Genomic DNA, 20,525 nt, shown 5'->3' on the forward strand with positions numbered 1-20,525 from the left:
CTGAAAAAATACTGTAACTTTGGAAAATATTCTGAAATACAAAACAAATTTGTAAAACTAAGACACACTCTAATGGAATTTCTGAACTTTCAAGATAAGGAAAAATATCTTTTAGTTACCTACACAAAATAATTTTTAATTCACTTAAGTGGGAAAAAAATCATACTGGCATTGGAATTCTCACCAATATTTTATACAAGCTTAGATATGGAGAGAAAATACGGATCAAAGATGTTCCATTTAGCCAAACTACCCTTTAATTGTAAAACACTAAAATACGAACATATAAAAGCTAAAGAAATATTTTTCTTTCCTTAGTAATCTCCTAGCTAATACATTTCAAACAATCAGCAATCTGAGATGCTCCAATATAAAGTAAATATAGAATAATGAGGATTAAATAAATCCAAAACATGGAACTCTTCCCAAAAAAGTTGTAGAACATACTTCACACAGTCAAAAACTGACTTGACAAACTTCAAAAATAGCCAGGTCAGGTGGCCCATGTCCATAATCGTAGCTGCTGGGGAAGCTGAGGCAGGAGTATCACAACTTCCAGGCCAGCCAAACCTAGCAAGTACCTTCTCTCAAAATTAATAAAAATGGCTAGAAATACAGAGCACCTCTGAATTCCAGTACTACCAAAAATTAAAAAAAAAAAAAGAAAGACAGGAAAGGAGCCAAATATGAGGGAATGGAAGAACTAACAACTCTAACAAGATTCTACAAAACAACAGAGCTACAACATGAAACAAAGAGTAAAGGGGCTTTTTCATCTCTAATAGCCAATCATGATATATGAATCTTGCTTTGATTCAGATTCAAAAAATCAACCAGGGGCCGGGGATTTAGCTCAGTGGCATAAGCGCCTGCCTTGCAAGCAGGCAGTCGTGAGTTCAATCCCTGGTACCGGTAAAAACGAAAAAGCAAAAAAAAAAAAAAAAAAAATCAACCATAAAGACTTTTTTAAATAAGAGAATCTCGTGAATTATTTATTGGATATGGTAAGGAATTATTAATTTAATTAGAAGAATAAAATTTATAATACATAATTCATGTGAAATGATACATTTGGAATTTGCTTTTACAAAACGACAAAAACAAGAATAAGGTAAATATGCAAAAAGTTTAACTGCTGAATATGGATCACAGGTATAATGGATAATTAATGCACAAATAAAATTTTTCATAATAAATTAAGATAAAATTAGAAGCCTATTATACAAATAACAGAGGCATCATAGACAACCATAACAAAGGCAACTACTGACAAGAAAGTTTTACGCACACATATATATAGATATATATATATATCTATATATATAGTAGATGTTTAGATGGTGCATTCTCAGTCTGTCCCTTTCTGTCTCTTGCACACATACACATAATTCAAAGATTAGAGATACAGAACAAACACAAGAAGAAAATATATCAAATATTCTTTCAACAGGACATTAAAAAAGATAACTCCCTTATCTAGTAAAAGCTAAACTTTCTAAATGAAAAATATTACAGAAATATGTCCAGGGGTAGGAAAGAAAGTAATGAATTTAGAAGTCATTTTCTAAATTCATCATACAGCATCTGTGTATTCTGAGCAAATTTTTTAACCTCTGGAGCTTTACTCTCCCAGTTCCAGAAAGGGATTAATAGATGTTGTCTTAGTTATTTTCTACTTATCGCTGAGATAAAATACCTGATGCCCAAAGTAAGGAAAGGAAAGGTTTATCTTTTATACTTTTTAGAGGTTTTAGTCTATATTTAGTTGGCTCTAAGGCAGGGTGTAATGGTGGGGCTGCAATTCATGGTGACTGCAAACAATAAGGCGAAAACGGTGAGAGAGAGATAGGCCTTCTTCTGACCATTACATTGTATGTTGGCTCCACCCCTAGGCAGGAATAGCCCTGGCACCATCAATCTAAGTGCTCCACTATGAACCAATCACACATGCACAATGCAAAGGCATGAGGCCTGGGGGCCACCCACACAAACCATGACCTTGATCATTTACTATAAGGATTAAATGATAATGCAAGCAAAAGTGCTTTGTATAAGTCTGATGCAAATAAATGCAAAAGATCAAAAGTAGGCATGTTATCTCATTTGCATGTATTTCAATTAAAATGTTAATTGTACATATCTCCTTCCAATACGCTCATTTTCTAGATTAATACCATAAATGTATCACAACTTAATGCATTATCTATTTTTATACTCACTACTCCGGTGTAATAGCGTAGTCCAACCACTTGACCTCTCAAACTTCCAAACAAAACTGAATCTAATTCTTCATCACTAGTTAGGAAGTCATCTGGAGGAATAACATCTTGGAATTCAAAACATGGGAAGAAAGTTGGATAGGGGAGGTGTGGAAAATGTCCATGGACTCCATATTGGACAGTCTGTAAGTACTTCCAAACAGGATCCCTATTTTTAAAAAAAGTACAGAAAAACCACAGTATTTAACCAAGTATTCCTCAAAGATCATGGGGCTAAGAGTATTTACAGGTCAATAGTTTTCTCACACTTTATTTAAGCAAACAAAATCTTACGTGGAAATCACTGTAAACAGATTGAAAATTACTTTGCTGTAAACCAATTAATAATTACTCTGGTTATAGAATGAATTTAGAGTAGAGAAGACTTCCAGAAACCCTGTTTAGTATTAGATCAACTACACTAATGGTCCTATTCGAAATGGAAAAAACCGAAAAAGTAAGGGCTCACTAATGGCTTTTGTAGGGCTGGGGATATAGCTCAGTGACACAGCACGTGCCTGGCAAGTGCAAGCTCCTGAGTTCGATTCCTAGTACAAAAAAAAATAATAATAAATGGCATTTATAGTGTGAAATTATATATTTCAATGTAAATGTTGCAATCTCTGTAACCACAATTATATGCTGAAATTTCAGTGATTAATCTAGAGAGCTGCAAAAAACAGAACTATTATACATGAAGCTGTTTGCATCTTTTCAGATAATACAGTATTCATTACTTTATCTCTGAACAAAACATTTTATTCTGGTATCCCACTATGCCCTCACAGAAGTGGACCTCGAGTCCCTCTTACCATTTCCCCACCCCGCTGGATTAAGGGTGCCTTTAATCCTCTTTTAGATGATAATTTAGGGAATGGGCAAGAAAATTACTTTGGATGATGAAAAGTGAGATGTCTGCTGGGGACCTCCGGGAAGCTCCCAGTCCCTTAATAGTCGCTGTTTGCTCTACGTCTTCCTTGCAGCTCGCACATACCTCTTACAGCTCCTGTGCAAATACACGTTTGCAAGTCTGTGCATGCACATAAACTATAATCTGCTTGGGGACGACGGTCGTCTTAGCTCTCTATTAGGATCACGATGCCTAGTGCACAGAAGGTGTGCAATGGATGCTCTATCGAATAAAGCACCGGCCAAGAAGGTCTGGGACCGAGATCTCCGCCTCCAAACCCAGGACAGATTCCCCAACGCCCTGGCACGAGACTTGCCAGAGGAGCCACTCCTCGCCAGCCAAGACAATGCATTTATTTTTTCTACTAGCTTCATGAGAAAAAAAACAAGCTGCATACACAGTGCCGCTCGCGTGGAGAAAAAGCCCGGAAGGTCAGGTTCATTCTGAGAGCCTCCCGGCCGTTAGCCCCATTGCCCCACCCCCTCCATTCCCTTCACCTCTTGAACATCCAGGACATGGCGCTGAGGGGCTAACTCCAAGAACGCCTAGACGCCCCTGACCCTTCTCGAGCCGCCTCGACAAGATTCTTTCCAGGCCTTGCAGCCCAGAAGCTAGCGGTAGGTTCCTAAAGCCGCATCAAGAGCGCGCGACTACAGAGTAACAACCAGGGCGTCCAATCAAGTATCTATGCGATCTTCTTGAGCAAAACACTGAGAAACCAGCGCCGCTCCGTGACTGGCATGGACAACGTCCAATGAGAAGAAGTCTTCGGAGATGAACCAATCAAGATACGGAAGGGATGGCAACTCCGCCCTGTGGTGCCTGTCAAAGATGGGCGGGGGGGGAGGGGTTCCCGGCTCCGGGGGCGGTTTCATCCGGGTTCTTCTCCACTTCCTGGAGGGGGCGGGCGGGAAAAGTGCACGCTGTTCCAGGCTTGCGAGCCGTGGTGTGCGCGGTGGCTTGCTGCTTTCGGTTTCCAAATTGAGGGAGACGACTGTCCTTTCGGATATTTCCCCCAAACCCTGAGACTAGCCCTATTTTAAAGGCCCTGCCTTATCCGGTCTAACATTTTCTCACCTGACCTGATATTTAAAAGGTGTTCCATTACATGAGCTCTGCATTTTAAAGACTAGAAGCTTTCAGCGAGGCACCTTTCCTTCATTTTTCTATGGTCAGCCTTGGGCCCTTAAGAGAACATTTGTCGTTTTTAAGCCTAGTTGAGACAGACACAAGTTTCAGAAAATCTTAATGGGAATGTATGGATTTCTCCACCTCGTTTGTCGTTTTGAAGAAATGTTTCATTTGTTAGTTACAGGAAAGCTATAAAATAGGAAAACTGGGCAACTAATTTTGTTGGTCCTGGCTGGAAGTGGGTGGAGGGACCTGATCCCACAGAGGCATGCCAAGGCTCCGGGAAGCAGCTGGTTTTCCCCTGTGACTGCGGGGTGCATTCTCTGCCAGGCAGCCAGCTTTCTCAGTCTCCGTGACCGAGAAAAAGAGCCTGCCTTGCTGCAGCTGGCTTGAGTCAGCGTCTGCAAACACCTGGCAGGGCTGGTTCCTGCATTTCACTCCCCACCCGTAAGGGGCTACTATCCATGAAGAAGCCTTTTAACTCCTGCTTCATCAGCACCTGCGATGCAGTAGAAAGCTGATGGGTGACCCAGAGCTGCTGCACTTAAGTCAGGGTAAGACTGTCAGAACTGCTGGATCAGAGAGGGAAGGTATTTTTAAAGGTTAATATGGACACTTGTCTTTCATTGAATAATCAATGTTATGCTCCCATCAGAAGACTATGAGAAATGATATTAAACAGTTTTTCAAAAAGCATTTGTGTATTATCTTAAACTATCTGTTGCCATTACCGGCAGTCAAGTAAGAGACAATTTGTGTGGGGAGGGGACAAGTTTGTTGAGGATGGAACCCAGCGTGTTAAGTAGATGCTCTGTCGCTGTGCTACATCCCCCACCCCCAGTGACAGAATCTGAAGCAATTTATTACTTCCTCTCACTAAAGGAAAGTTGATGAGGAAGCCCCTGATAATAGCATTTCAAGTTGTATAATTTTAATATCTTCCCGAAGTATTATGACGCAAATGGCAGTTCAATCTTTAGTATGCTGGGTTCTCAATACATTCTTGGAAAATATGTCCCAAAAAAGTCCAGATTGATACTGTTTTGTGTGTAAAGTAAATGAAGCTGTGTTCATTAAACTGAAAGAGAAAATTCCAAAGGTGAGAATAAAGCTTTTTAAAGATCCATGAGTAAGAGTAGTCCCGTGGCTAAAAATGCAGCATACGAAGTAAAATTTGCCATATAAAGTCCAAACTTCTCTCCATTTTGTCAAGACTTCATATTCCAGGACCAGCAGTTGAATTTGAATACTCTTTAATCACTTCTTCATTCGTTTATTTTTAAAAAGAAAGTGCAATTTGTACTGGTTTCATTAAAATGTTATAACAATTATCACACTAGACAATGTTTTCTAAAAAAATGAGCATTTGTAACTGGACAAAGAACCGTAAAGTGGCTTGATGACTGGAGAAATGAGGAGGAAAGATAACAGAAAAAGATATTGGGGAAGGTAAGGCCCAGATTATGGACAAGTTTATGATCTATGGCAAGTAAAGTTTCTTTTAACTATGATGGATAGCCGTGAGTATTTTAAGCAAGAACATGATGCTCTGCTTTAGGTTTTTAAAAATCCTTTTGGCAGTAGTGTGGAGAAAGGGTTCTAGGACACATAAATAGTAGTATTGACAATGAAGAAAACTTTGTCCCCAGGTAAGATGCAATGATGGCTTGGGATACAGAGGTGACAAAGCTGAAGGAACCAAGAAAGGTCAGATTTGGATATGAGTGATGAGGAAGTGACACAGTCATGACATAGTCAGAGACCACCAGGAGGACAGGCACAGGTAGAATCCCTCAAAATGCTACTCATTAAAGTGTGATTTGTCTTTTCTTAGGAACCTAAAAGCCATTTGCTAAAAAAAAAAAAAAAAAAAAAAAAACCATGACTCTTCACTTGGGCCCATAGATGCCCAATATGTAACCAAAAGTGGTGATCTAAATATATTGTGAATATTTTAAAAATTATTACAGTAAAGATACAGTGTCATTCATCAAAATACTTGCCCTTGCTTCAAGTACATTTATCCCATCATTCTTTAATAAACAAGCAGTTCTGGAAGGATTCTTTTATGAGTGTCTTTATGAGGAGCAATCAAAAATAAGATGATTCCTGCTAATGAGCACCATCTAATGTAAAGGCAGGTACATGAGAAACATTACATGGGCTCTTAACCAACCCTATTAACAGGCTCTGGCACGTTGCAAATTCTGGCTGTTCCCAAAGTCAAAATTACCGTGTACAAAAGGTATACAGTTTGGGGTTTTTTGGTTTTGGGTTTTTGAGACATAGTCTCTATGTATTCCAGGCTTGTTTTGATTCACTATGTAGCTCAGTCTTACCTTGAATTCATGGTGATTCTCTTGCCTCAGTTTCATCGAGTCTGGGATTATAAGCACACAAACCATGCTCTGCTGAGAAAGATAAATGTTGTGAATTGAGGGAAAGGGCCTATAGTGCCATCATGCTGGGCCAGGATCCACAAAGGGAGAGATAATAACCTAGCAAAATTTCAGGAGGCCACCATCAGGAAAGGAAACAGTGCCATATTTCCCAGAACGTAACCTCAGAATCCTGAGGATTCCCAGGATCCCAGGATTCTGAGGTTACGTTCTGGAAAATACATTCTGATCTTAGAGTGAGGTTCAGATACCAGAAATGAGCCAGAATAATAAAGGAGTAAAGATGAATGAAGAGGCGCTGTTGAGCGGGAAGGGCAGCTTTGTACAATCCTAAGAGAGTCCCCAAATTAATCTAAAGTACTGTGAAGATGAGCTTGTCATCAAGGCACAAGCAGGAGACTGGTCCTCAACAGTTAGGTAGGATGTTATATGGACAGTGAATGCTTACAAAAAAGGAATGAAATTCAGACATAATCTCGACACCCTAAAGAGGAAGAGGACTAAGTTTGAAACTGAATTTAAATTACTTTAAATCTTAAAATAACTGACTAAATCACCTTCCATGATAGACTGAAGGTATAAAACTAGTTAAGTTAGTCAAGCCTCATCACACCTGTAAACCCAGTACTAGGAAACTGAGAGCCTGCAGGATCTCAAGTTTGAACCCAACATGGGCAGCAGATCAACTTAGTGAGAATCTGTGTCAATGAAAAAAAAAAGGCTAGAAATACAGCTAAGTGTGAAATTCCTGGGTTCAATCCTCAGTCATTCACTTTCTCTCTTTTTCTCTCCTTTCTCTCTCTCTCTCTCTGTATATGTGTATGACCGAAAACTCTTCAGTGTGTATGACTGTTTTATAAAGAAATACAAGATTTTACCTTTGCAAATGAATTCAGTGATTGAAATTCCTGTAAACAACATGTCCATATATATATACAACTCAATGAATTTACATTAATAGCTCTTATTCAGGGCAGGTTGGTAAAATGTTCTCTTTATTGAACACGTAGTACTTTGTCATAAAATAAGATATGAAAGAAATTAAGAACTATGTTTCAACTTGTAACTGATTTTAAACTTGTACAAAATTTGTATGATTAGTGTAGATTCTCTCTTTGGTATCCCTCATCCCACTTATTTTAACACCATACAGAACATACTACAATGGTCAAAATCAGGAAATAAAACTACAACACTGTCCTAGCCAGGTGTGGTGGCACAGACCTGTAATCCCAGCACTCAGAAGACTGACATAGGAAGACTGTCATGAATTCGAGGCCAGCCTGTACTATACAGCAAGACCCTGTCTCTAAAAACCAAATATAAATAAATAAATGCTATTTCTGAAATCTTAGAAAAAAATGAAAAAGATAATGTATTTTTTATTTTTTTCCCTCTTGCCCACATCTCTTCCCACTTCCCCTCTCTCCTGCTTTTCTGCTCTCTCTGGCTGTCTCACATGCACCCTCTGCCTCCATCTGTAATATTGTTATCACCGTAGCACGTGCTGGCACACTTACATACAACGTGCCATCCTGACAGATCTTTTACTTCTGATAAGCTCTGATGTGTGTTTAAATGAGTACAGAGCTGTGGTCTGGGTGATGAGTAACTAAGAACATCTGTCTCATGTTGGAAGTCCATCTGCCAGCACATCTGTTTCTTGTTTCTTCTCTCTCTCTCTCTTTTTTTTTTTTTTTTTTTTTTTTTTTTTTTTTGTACCAGGGCTCAAACTCACAACCTTGCGTTTACCAAGCAGGCACTTACACTGCTGAGCTAAACTCCCGGCTAGCACACCTGTTTAAAGTGAAATGAAAGCACATACCAGGCTTTGAATGGGTTATATTTCATCATGGTGCTCTCAGAGTCCTTTGTCCTCATTCTACTTTCTAGTCTGCTAGTGACACTGGACAGTCCTTTCTTACAGAGCTATTATATGTTCCAAGCTATGAAAGGTTAAGTAATCCCAAAAGCCAGGCATTGTGGCATTCATCTGTAATTCCAGCATTCAGGAAGCTGAGGCAGGTGTATTCAAGGCCAGATTGGGCTACAACATGAGCTCAAGGCCAGCAGGAACTGCATAGTGAAACCCTGTCTCAAAAAGCCAATACATAAATATCCTCCCAAATGAGATATGTCATTCCCACACCTCTTTAGATGTATGAATAGAAACAACACTGCTATTCTTTAGATATAGAATAGAAACAACACTGCTATTCTTAACACTAGTGTGTCAAATAAGGTTTAGTACAGTATGTCTGATTGCTTTTTAATTCAGGGCATCCTGAGTGAAACAAATACAAAAAAAAAAATCCTTAACTCTGAGCTGTATCTCTGATTCCTCTTCCTCCTTCCCCTCTTCCTTCCCCTCTTCCTTCTCCTCTTCCTCTCTTCTTGTTTTGCTACATTCTCCTCAGTGGCACAGTTTCATGCTACCTCTGACAGCACCAGTAACTAACAAAAATTGGTCTAGTCAAACCAAATGGGCACAGAAGAACCAGGATACCAAAAGTTAAACTCATATAGCAACAAACCATATCACTTTTTGCTAACAATGCAGACCTCATAAACCTAAAAAAGAGAAACAAAAAATTTTTGTTACTTTCCTTTTCTTCTTGCCATTTATATACAGGCTATATGAGACTACAATTTGTAGGTATTACACATATTAAAAATGTTAATTTCATTGGCCAGAATTGAATGGTGGTTGCTGATAGGCTAGGACATCCTCTATCTCTTCTCTCTGTCTCTTACTCTTTTCTCTTTTTCTCTATCATGAGACTGTGTGAGACAGGGTCACCTGTTTTTTAACTTTTTATCTTAACTTTTTTCTAATGTGTAAGGGCATGTCTTGGGGATATAAAAACTCCAAGGCTAGTGTACTTATACAAAGCATGCTTACATCTGGAATACTTAGGGAAAGAAAGTGACTCCATGTTATCTGAATTCCTTAAGAGACAGGACAAAAAACTGGAGACTGTTGGAAGGCAGATTTGAAGTAATTTTTTAAAATATTGTTTTGGGTTCTACAACACTGTGAAAAATTAAAGTTGTTGTGCAAAACTTAATTCAGACATGAACCACAAGTTAATGGCAGGCTACACTGCAGGGTGAGGTCTAGGCATCATGATTCTATCAGTATACTCCTGGGCTTTTAAGTCTACAATGTCTGAACTTTGGTTTCTTTTTTTCCTTAGACTGTAGTGTATAGCATATCAACCTGTGAATCTTTAGAGTATGATTCAAGTATTACTGTATTTTGAAAAAGAAAGAGACAATGTAGAGGAAATGAGAGAAAATATTTTGTGTTTTAGTTGTTTGCAATTGAATTTTCTTATATTTCATCAGGTCCATACAGATTCTGAGCAGAATTCTGAGATCTGAGTAAACCACAGCCGACAGGGCAGAAAAAGTGATATAAAGTTAATACTGAGTAAAATTCTTCTTAATTAAATAATACAGTGAATATTGAGTGCCTGCTTTGAAGTAGCACTCAATAAATGTTCCTGTTACCATTACTGTTACTGTTGCAATGGAGTTATTCTTTAATGAGTCCTTCAGCTGTAGCAAGGACTATGGTTGATTGAGGCCTAGGTCCTGAGTCTCAATCAACAGGGTTGTTCCTTAAACACCAGAGTAAAACTTTCCAGAAACCGGTAATTTTCCTGGTGCATGTCCTTGAAGCTGACTGAATTAGATCAGGATTCCTCTAGTCTCAACTCCTACGCAGAAAAATATGTGATGTTCCATACCAAACAGTTTTTCCCCAGGAGATAATTATTTCCTTCTCCTTTCAGCCTTGCCTCACTAAATGCTCCTGGCAGCCCAAGCTCAAGGTTGCTGGAGCATCTGGCCTGCCTGGGATCTGTCTCTTCTTTTGCCTTTACCCAAAGTCATTTTCCCAGGTTCAGGGAAACTACACTAAGCACCACTGTAACCTAGCTTTATGTTTAAATTTAGGTGGAATGATTTAGTTTCTGTTATGGATATGGCCAAAATTCTCTATTGTTATGAATAGTTCAAAATTTGAACATTTTGATAGCTAGATCATCTTTATAGCTAGATCATTTTTTTTTTTAGATTTTTTTTGAGACAAGGTCTCATTCTGTAATGCAATCTGGCCTTCATCTCACTATGTAGCCCAGGTTGGCCTCAAACTCACAATTATCCTCTTGCCTTAGCCTTCTAGTGCTGGAATTATAAGCATGTACCACCACGCCCCCCTGGCTAGATAATTAAAAGACAAAGTGTCACTCAAAATGTACTTTTTGTATTCTAAAAAATACTAATTTTGGGGGCTGGGGATTTAGCTCAGCGGCATAAGTGCCTGCCTTGCAAGCGCTAAGTCGTGAGTTTGATCCCCAGTACCCCTCCAAAAAAATTGGCACAGCTGACTGTAAGTATTCCAGAAAATCAACTTATCAATAAATAGCAATAGTCAGCTAAACCAGAAACTTGTGAAAAAGGAAGATAACCGAAGAAGGACAAGGCATATAATTACCTATAAAATTAGTATTATTTTTTAAAAGAATGAGAAATACAGCTAAGAGAAATCAAAGTCACAGAGAAGCAAAACATTCAAAAACATGATGGAGGAGTGGACACAATGCTGCATACCTGTAACCCCAGGAGGCTGAGGCAGGAAGATCTGGAGTTCATGGGCCAGCCTAAACTGCATAGCAAAACATTGTCTAAATTTTTAAAAAATGACAGAGGGAGTGTTCATCTTTGTGTAAAGATATCTAATGAGAGACAGTGTAAAGCAGAATAATGAAAATCTTGTCCAACTAAAGTCAAAAACAACAGTTTTGTATTTCTCAATATCTATTCAGCATAGACTCTCAAGTGGCCAATGAGAACAAGAAGGTAAATATCCTAAACAGTAAGGCTTGACATGCTTTCACTTGAGGTTAATTAGTTGAGAGAAAGTCCTGGCTACTAACCATCCCAGGAATTCTCTGAAATCAGTGCTATCAAAGAGCTTCCTTAATGAAAATTTATTTTAAAAACAAAATAAAACACGACTTCTACAAGCAAAACCCAAAACAAAAATAAAAAAGACTATACTAACAAGCTTTAAACCCCTACAATGGACCTATCACCTCAGCATAGTTCTTTTCCTACCCCCCATCATTAAACACCACTCAAAAAATAAAATGGAATTCCATATCAACCTGAGGATCCTGCTATATAAGTTAAGTGTTGTTATCATATTTCCAAAAGATATCCGATTTATAAAATACCCTCAACCTGGTTTTGTTGGCACAACCTGTAATCCCAGCTACCAAGGAACCTGAGGCAGGAGGATTGCAAACTAGAAAACAAGCTGAGCAATTTAGTGACTTAACAAGACCCTTCTCAGAATTGAAAAAAAAGACCTCGGGGTTCTGAGAATGTAGATCAGTGGTAGAGTGCCCCTGAGTTTGGTCCATAGTACCACAGAAAACAAAACAACAACAAAAACTCATTCAGAAAGCTAGGGAATCATAGCCATACAAATATTACTGCTTTCCTTCTCTGTCCTTGGAGTAATTCAAAGGCTTGAAACAAAGACCACCATTTTACATCTATTTCTATCTCAATTCTGAAGAATATACTGAAAGATCTTCAGCCAAAATCTTCATTTCCTGATTTCTAGACAACTATAACACTCTCCTTCATATTATGGAATTTAGTCTAACAACTGAAAATACACATAGATTAAGTCACACAAAAGTCAATAACAAAACACACAAAATATAATGAAACCTAGTAAATTGCACAACACTTTTAGTCTATTAAGACTAAAAAATCGGAAATGTACTTTTTTTTAAACTAAAGTTACAGGCACTTGAGAAAATACTTAACAAATCAACAATGTATAAAATAGAATGAAAACTTTTGATTGAAAGCATAAAACTAAAACCATTTCATAGTTCAAAAAAGCCTTGTTGTGAAATGTGTCTATAAAATGTTATGGTTTATATAGAAAACGTTTCCCAAAGCCTCGTGCATTTCCTGATAGGGATTTGGGGAGTGGCTGGATTTTGAGTGTATAAACATGGAATAAGGGTGTGATTAATTTAGTCCATTGATTGGTTTAGCATAGTTCTAGGTATGGATAATGGGAAGGCCCACTGGGTGTGGGTGGCATCTTCAATAAATTTATAGCCTGGATGAAATAAAATGGAAAGGAAGGTTCACTGCTACTGCTGCCTCTTGCCTGCCTTGCCTCAGAGTCAGCCAATGATGGACAGAAATCTCTATACAACTGTGAGCTAGAATAAACCTTGCCTTCTTCAATTTTGTATAGGGGCGGGTATTTTGTCTCATAACGAGAAAAATAAGGAAAACCAAGGATGAATGTTTATGACACTTTGCTCTCAGTCTGAATCACACAAGGATAATTTTCAAGTCAATTCACTTTTCTCTTTACCTCATAAGTACAAGGATAACAGCAGAAGTCTGTTCTGGGTGCACCCTGAACTCTTGAATATCTGTAGGCTTTTAAATTATCCAGTGATGTCATTCAGCACCTGCTGCAAGGTTTTTGTTTCTCAAATGTTTTTTATGTTTTTCCACTGCAATTCATCCCTCAGCTCCACATATCTTGCTTGATAACTTGCTCTTATTTCTCTACAGATAATTATAGAATTTCTTGCATGACAAAGTTCTATCCTGCAATAGCCAGGAATTTGTGAATAATCTGATTGTTATGGTTTGTGTTTAGATATCTCTGTAAAGCCTCATGCAATCATGGGAGATGGGCCTTTCAAAGGCAGCTGAGTTTAGCATTTGTGATTGGTTCATTTTTATTACTGGAATTGTTGATGTGAGTGCTGCACCCACTCAGAGGCAGGTAGCCAGCATACAGTGTGAGGGAAGGAAGGAGGTGTGCTTTTCCCTTTTGCCTTTTTTATTCTTGTCGCTTATGGCTGCCATGAGCAGTTTGCCCCTCAACCACACTACCCTGCCTCGAAACCAGCTGAGTATGGACTAAAACCTCCACAAACTGCAGGTTAAATAACTCTTTCCTTCCTTCATTTTTGGTGTCAAGTATTTTGTCTCAGCAATGAGAAAAGTGTAGCGAAGACACTGATAAACACCAGTTTGAATTTTTTTCCTGATTAGATTGCTCAGCAATCCTGATTTATTAGAGAAGCAAAAAGACCAAGAAAATGAATCTAATTTTCTTTTTTAAAAATTTTTATTATTTTAAAGAGACAAAAGAAATAACAGAAAAATCAAGAAGCAAACAAATTTTAAAAATCAGCAAAAGCAAAACAACACAACAAAGAACAATAGCTATATAGGTTTTCAAAACAAGATGAAAAGAATTCAACAATAGTTGTTATATTACATGTTGTTGTCTTCAAAAGAGATGCTCGGGTGACCAGGCACAGGAATAAAGCAAAACAGTAAAACAGAACAAAACATTGGGCTTCAAAAACAAGACAGAAATAAATCCCCCACAGTTGCTATAATGTATATTGTTATCCTCTAAATAGATGCTTAGGCTACCAGCTTTAGGCCTGCAAAGTCAATCAAACAATACAAATGTTAAGTTATTATTTTTGTTTTTTACTTCAGTTGCCATCATCTCAGCCTGACTTCCTCCTACTCAGTCCATTGCTTGCAGGGAGCAGGATATGCCCTTTTTTTTTTTTTTTTTTTTTTTGTCTTTTTCCTTTTTATCGGTACCGGGGATCGAACTCATGACTGCCTGCTTTACAAGGCAGGTGCTTATGCCGCTGAGCTAAATCCCCAGCCCCAGACATGCCCTTCTTGTTTCCCAGCCTGCATACTGGATGGCTCACAGTGAGGCATGGTTTGGATTCTTAATTCTTTTCCCATTCCCCATGTCAGCTTTTTAGCAATATATGGCACTACTTGAAGTTATTAAAGACACTGGCATGGCCCAAAGAAATGAAGCTTTATCGGGGGCTCCCACTGTAAGGTAGTAGGGGCTCCAATGGAGCTCAAGGGAGAAAAGGGTACTATCCATTTTTTTAGAAAAAAACTTAATCAAACAAATACACAAAGTTTTCAACATTTTCCATATTTTTCCTCCAGTAAACTATCTTTCTTCTAGTAATTCTAAAAAAGACTTTTTTGAGGCAGGGTCTTGCTGTGTACTTCAAGCTGGCCTTCAGCTCACTTTGTCGCCTAGGCTGGTCTTGAACTCACAATGATCCTCTTGCCTCGGCCTTAAATCTAATTTTGAAATCTATTATAATAAAATACTTCAAAAAAGAGACAAAAAGCTTTGTGTGTATTCATGACAGCATTACTTGCAGTGGTGAAAAACTAAATTAGATGTTAGGATCAAAGTTACTATAATAAAGAGAATTTCAATGAGACAAATTTATTTCCATTCTAAAGTAACAATGTAGTAAAGTCAAGGCTAACGAAGTGACTCAGCTCCACAGTTGAGGGACCCAGGTTCCTTCCAACTAGTCACTCTGTTTACCTACCATTTTCATCTATATGGCCAATAGTGAGCCACTGTCACCTCCATGTGGTGATGGAAAAAACTCCCAACAAAGTACAAAAGCAAAAGATGTAGAAGCTACACTTTTCACTTAAATTTCTCATTCCACTGAGAAGAGTTTGGTCAGTGTGGCTACTCTAGCAGCAAGAAAGGCTGGAAAATATAGTCAGTAAATGGTATGTACAATAGAAAAAGGAAAGAACAGAGTTAGGGGCATAACTAGTGATCTTCTGGAAACTGTTGTTCAATGATAGAAACTGTGACAACTGTACAGTATAAAATGCTATTCAATCACTAGAAAATATGTTTTTGAGAATTTTTGGTTTGTTTTTTGCTATGCCAAAGACTGAATCAAAGGCCATTCCCAGCCCTTTCTAAAAATGACATTTTTTGAAACAGGAGACTTGCTAGTCTTGGCTCAAACATGCAATTCTCCTACCTCAGCCTCCAAGAGTGCTGGAACTATCCACTGTACCCAGCTAGAGAGTTTTAATCTTAATTTTTTATTTTTCTTTTTTTTAGAGCCGGGGATTGAACTCACAACCTTGTGCTTGCCAGGCAGGCTCTTATGCCACTGAGCTAAATCCTCAACTCCCAGGTAGAGGTTTTTAATGGCAAATTATTGGATGAAAGGCACAGACACAGAAACAAAACTAGAGTCAGGATTAGCTCAACTATGAGACAAATCATATATATCTGTTTATGTAGTGTTTGTGTATAATAGAAATTAGCAAAAATATTCCCAAATGCTCATAGTATTTGCTCCTGGGTGGTGAAATTGTAGCATTATGGACTCAACACTTAATGTACTTCCATCCTCCAATAGAATCAATGTCCTTGGAAGAATTGACACTAGGGAGCTTACAGAATTCTTTCTGCGTTCCTCAGTTTTTGTCTCTGTCTGTGTGTATCTTTCACAACATATGCACATACAGATGAAAGTTCTTATGAGAAAACAGCAGTTACACATCTGTCTGTCTGCAAACCAGGAAGAAAGCCTTCACCAGAACCTAATCATGTTGGTGTTCCAATCTTAGATTCCCAACCCCTCAGACAAGGAGATACATTTCTGTTGCTTCATCCTTATAGTCCATGGTATTTTGTTATCTAGCCCAACTTAACAAATACATATGAGTATCTGATTTCTGTCTTTATATTTTCTCTTGAGAATTTTTTGAAAGCATTATTGTAAAAAACCAAAGCTCAGACTTCTGGGAAGACAGTGGTGTACTAAGCAGCAGAGAAAGAACCTCTCTGAGAGTTGCCATCCAAACACTGACATATAGAAACATGAGGAAGACAAGAAGGAGGGAAGTGGGTCTGCTGCACCCAGGAAGGATCTGAAGTAAGAATTGAAGCCTATTGGGAAAGAAGAGAAAAAAAACTCCAGTGAAGCAGAAGGAGGTAGCTGGCAAAGCTTTCTCCCTAAGTTAGGGCTTGCTGCATGGGACGGGTGATTCAAGTCTGCAGACACCAGTAACTATGGGAAATAATCAGAATATTACTTCTTGGCTCCAGTGTAGAACCCTCAACTTGCTGGCACAGATGCTTCATCTCGTTGGCATAGACTTTCTAGCTTTCACCACTGACCTTTTGTGCCTTTCCAGTGCAGATCTGTGAAACAGACTTACATGAGTCATTGTCCTGGGCTCTAGGCCTGTAGCTGAACTTGTGGAAGGCATTGTCATGGGCTCTAGGTCTTCAGTTGGATTCATGCAGAATGTTAGTATTGGATCCAGGCCCATGGTTACATTTTCTTGTGTCTTTAGTATTGTGGAACAATAGAGGTTAAAAGTAGAATACATTATTGCATAAAGAAAGCTTCTGCCTGAGAGACAGAAGGGGTCCCAAGTGGGTTGCTGAGGATTCTGTCTTTGCTGGGGAATTTTATAGAGCAAAACCTTGAGGTGAGATGGGGAAAAATAGGAAATCACAAGGTAGGCATGAGGTAGAACAAAACTATGGCGAACCAATAAGATTACCAGCATAATTGCTCAGGTGATATTGATTAAATGGAAATAAAATGGGGAAGCAAGTCACACAGCAAGCAGGTATGAAACAGAAGAGGGACTTTTCCTGGAGGGGATCAGTGGATTTTCCTGGCTTTCTCAAGGTGACGGCTATCTATTTATAATATCAATCCTGTTTATCCTTAAGGAAAGTTTGTGGGCGCATTCATTTCATTTTTTTGTTTTGTTTTGAGGTCCGGCCCTCTGGAGAAGTGCCTGTTTCCCCCACAGTTGCAAGGTATCTTGATGACCTGCACTGGCTCCTTCAAGGGCCCAGCCCTGTCTGATTGTCTATAATATTTTTACCTAACTTAGCTGTCTATGACAATATCCTTTACACAATGACTTGAGTTTCCTTCTAAACCTATTAAAAGTTCCTAGAAAAAAGCCTTCATAGGGATCATGCTCAGGAGTCTCTCCTAGCTAATGAGAATTCTACTTTCTTGCATTTATGTGTTTTAAAGAAATCTGCTTGCACTCTTCCTCCTCCATCACAGTCACCCAGGCATCTCAGCAACACCATCACATGGAGAGAAGATTGCTTACTTTTCACCTTTCTTTCCTTATTGGCAAAAATAGATCCTTCCTTTCCTGTCACCAAAGTCATGTGATGATGATGACCCTGTGGTGACTCTCCTTAGCCTAGCCACAAGAATATGCCTCATGAGGAAGGGACTTTCACCCTGGCCTAGTTTGCCATTGGTTTGTGGTCCATCCTGTATCTAGAAAATCCCCAGGAGAAAATGGCTTTTAATTTCTTTGTCTTTTCCCAGACTGCTTCCCCATAACACAATATGTTCTGATAGTTATGTGATCAGAAAGAGGCTGGCAGGGAAGTTCACCAACTTCATTATTTCTAGAATGCAGAAAATCATAATTTACTTACTCTGTAAATTCCTCTTATAGAAAAAGCATGGGTAAGCACTTCTCTTGCATAGCCTCTTCTTACAGGAAGAGTATGGTTGTTAATTTGGGGATAAGAGCTCTTCTCTCAGTGACACTTTCTCTATCTTACCCCTTTCCTCTCCCTATAAAACTGTGGTGTTACATTGATTAGCTCCTCTGTCTGGGGACTGTGAACTTGGTTCTGCAACTTGCCAGCCTTCTCTCTACCTGTTGTTTCTGCAGGTTTCCGCTAGGAGCTCTGTCACTATGGAAAACTGCACCCAGGTACTTGTGTCCAAGGCAACAGTTATAACACATAGTTTTGTAGGTTTCCTTGTTAGACAGTTCCAGATAAAATTGTAGAAAAAATAATTCCTATGTTAGATTCTTTGCCACGCTGGACTGAAACATTAAGTGGGTGGATGGCATTAGCTCCATTCTACTGTCTGTAGGTTATGCCAGTCCAAGTCACACATGCCCACTTTGTGCAGGATCAGACCTCAGGCTCCAGAGCACAGCCTAGACAAGAGCAGAGCTTGTGCATCCAGTGCCCACCAAACTGCTATTTCCAGAAATGTCCCAAAATGCAACCTCTCCATACAAAATCTCTGCAGGGCTTCATTCTGGGTTTGGAAGTTTTCCTTCATCCGAAATGCAGAAGTCAGGCATAATCTATGTATTTCCCTTTGCTGCAGGAATAAGAGCAGTCCTAGACCTTTCCTTCTATGGTTTCTTTGAAGGCTCACTTAAAGTCTATTCATTTTGTCAGTTCATCATGTCATTAAAAGTTTCCTTTGGAAAGCTTAGAGCAGAGGGAATTGCAAGAACTACACCAGGATTGCTTCAGTCTCACTTTATGTCCAGCCCCACTTTAGGTAATCCTTCGGATACTAGTTTTCAGTTCTGTTCACTGGTTTGGGGTGGAGGATCTCTTCTATTCAGGTCCCAGTGCCTTGAGTACCATGCTGTGGTGGTTGTGGGACCTTCAAACTATCTGCTTCAAAAGGTGAGGAGGAGCTTACTACTTGTAGTCTCAGTCACCAAATAGGAAAAAACCTATAATGGGCCCCAGATTTTCCTTCTCTCTTGCTCCTGTTCTCCAGTCTTCACACTGCACTCTATTCCTGCTATAAAAGTTTAACTCCACCAGTCTTGATGCAGAAATTTCCTACCCGTACACACCCACTAAGTCCACAACACTGATAGCCTGTCTTCTTTCAGACCCTAAAACCTGTACTTTTGCCCTGAACTTGCATCATCCATTGTCACCTTACACTGAGAATGTCACTGGTGCTGGGGTTACAGGTTTGCCAGTGACTTTCAGGGGCCTATTGGAGAGGAGAGTTCTGTACTGAGCCTTGGTTTGCCTTCTTGATATGAACTCCCCCGAATCCAGGACAGGGGGAAGAGGTATATCATTAGCAATGGTCTGGACAGTTACCTTCATTGGGCCTCATCCCCCTAATTTGTAAAATGGGAGCAGCTTATCCTTATCCAGAAGAATGACCCCATACCCCTCAGTAGAGCCTAGTTAGTGATGCAACTGTGCCTTCTCCTCCACAGGGAAAAATCAAAACCCTGGAGTGTAAAGCAGAGGGATCACCATTTCTCTCCAGATATTGCTGACTCAGGTCAGTTATGTGGCAGTTACAGGAGTCAGGTTTGTGCTTGGGAACTAGAATGAGTAACTCTAAGCTATGGATGAATGTTAGTGTTGCTCAGAATAGGAAGGTATGAAAATGAACTCTGGAAGAGGATACCTTGGAGTAGAGGAAGTGGGTGGACCCATCAGATTCCACATTTGTCAATGATTCCTGTTTGACTTTGGCCAACTTACTATCTGGTTCTTGGTTTTCATTTCCCTTTTTTTCTCATTTTTATTCTTCATATAATTTCTATGACATGGAATACATTGTGAGAATCAGTTAATTGTATTTGTAAGAATGTTTTGCAACAGGAATTCCTTGGTAAATCCTGAGGATACATCTTTGAAGAATGAACTATTTATGTTTATTTTCAGATGTGGTCAGCCCAAGCTGCCCTTTAACAATGTAGCACGGACCGGCCTTGAACTTGTGGCTATACTCCTGTCTTAGCCTCCCACATGCTGGCATTCCAGGCATGTATCACCACACTGGACAAAAATGAACTTTCTAAACTTACTCTTTTGGTCTGGCTTCACTCCAGAACAAATCCTTTTAGGACAACAAAATGAACATTTGAGGGTCCGGGATTTGGCTCAGCAGCACAAGCACTTGGAAGCCCAAGGTCTTGCATTTGATCTCTGGTACCAAAAAAAAGAACGTTTGACAAAAGGCTCACTATATTTTCATTACATTTGTAAGGTTGCTCCCCAGTTTGGCTGTTTTATTCCATAGTTTTGCTGTTAAGATAAAATCCTTAGCATGTCCATTACCTTTGCATTGTGTTCTCAAAGATAAGTCATTTGATACCTAGAGAATT

General features: G+C 39.1%; 1 protein-coding gene across 3 annotated transcripts in view; it reads right to left on the minus strand.

Moving 5' to 3' along the window:
- Hltf (helicase like transcription factor) overlaps positions 1–3,903 on the minus strand; it is a 95,476-nt gene extending 91,573 nt beyond the window's left edge. For 2 of the 3 annotated variants that reach the window (XM_005006723.3, XM_013159900.3), the window contains exons 1-2: positions 3,666–3,902; positions 2,220–2,427 (exon numbers count right to left, since the gene is read on the minus strand). In XM_005006723.3, the coding sequence (XP_005006780.1) occupies positions 2,220–2,427; positions 3,666–3,685 (228 nt within the window). In that variant the 5' untranslated portion in view covers positions 3,686–3,902. Of the gene's footprint in view, positions 1–2,219; positions 2,428–3,665 lie in introns of all 3 variants that reach the window. The other variant, XM_013159901.2, reaches the window with a different exon arrangement.
- Positions 3,904–20,525: the final 16,622 nt, after the last annotated feature.

This window comes from Cavia porcellus, unplaced genomic scaffold, assembly GCF_034190915.1.
Source record: "Cavia porcellus strain 051 isolate PalLab524CR breed Dunkin Hartley unplaced genomic scaffold, mCavPor4.1 scaffold_5, whole genome shotgun sequence".
Taxonomy (NCBI): Eukaryota; Metazoa; Chordata; class Mammalia; order Rodentia; family Caviidae; genus Cavia; species Cavia porcellus.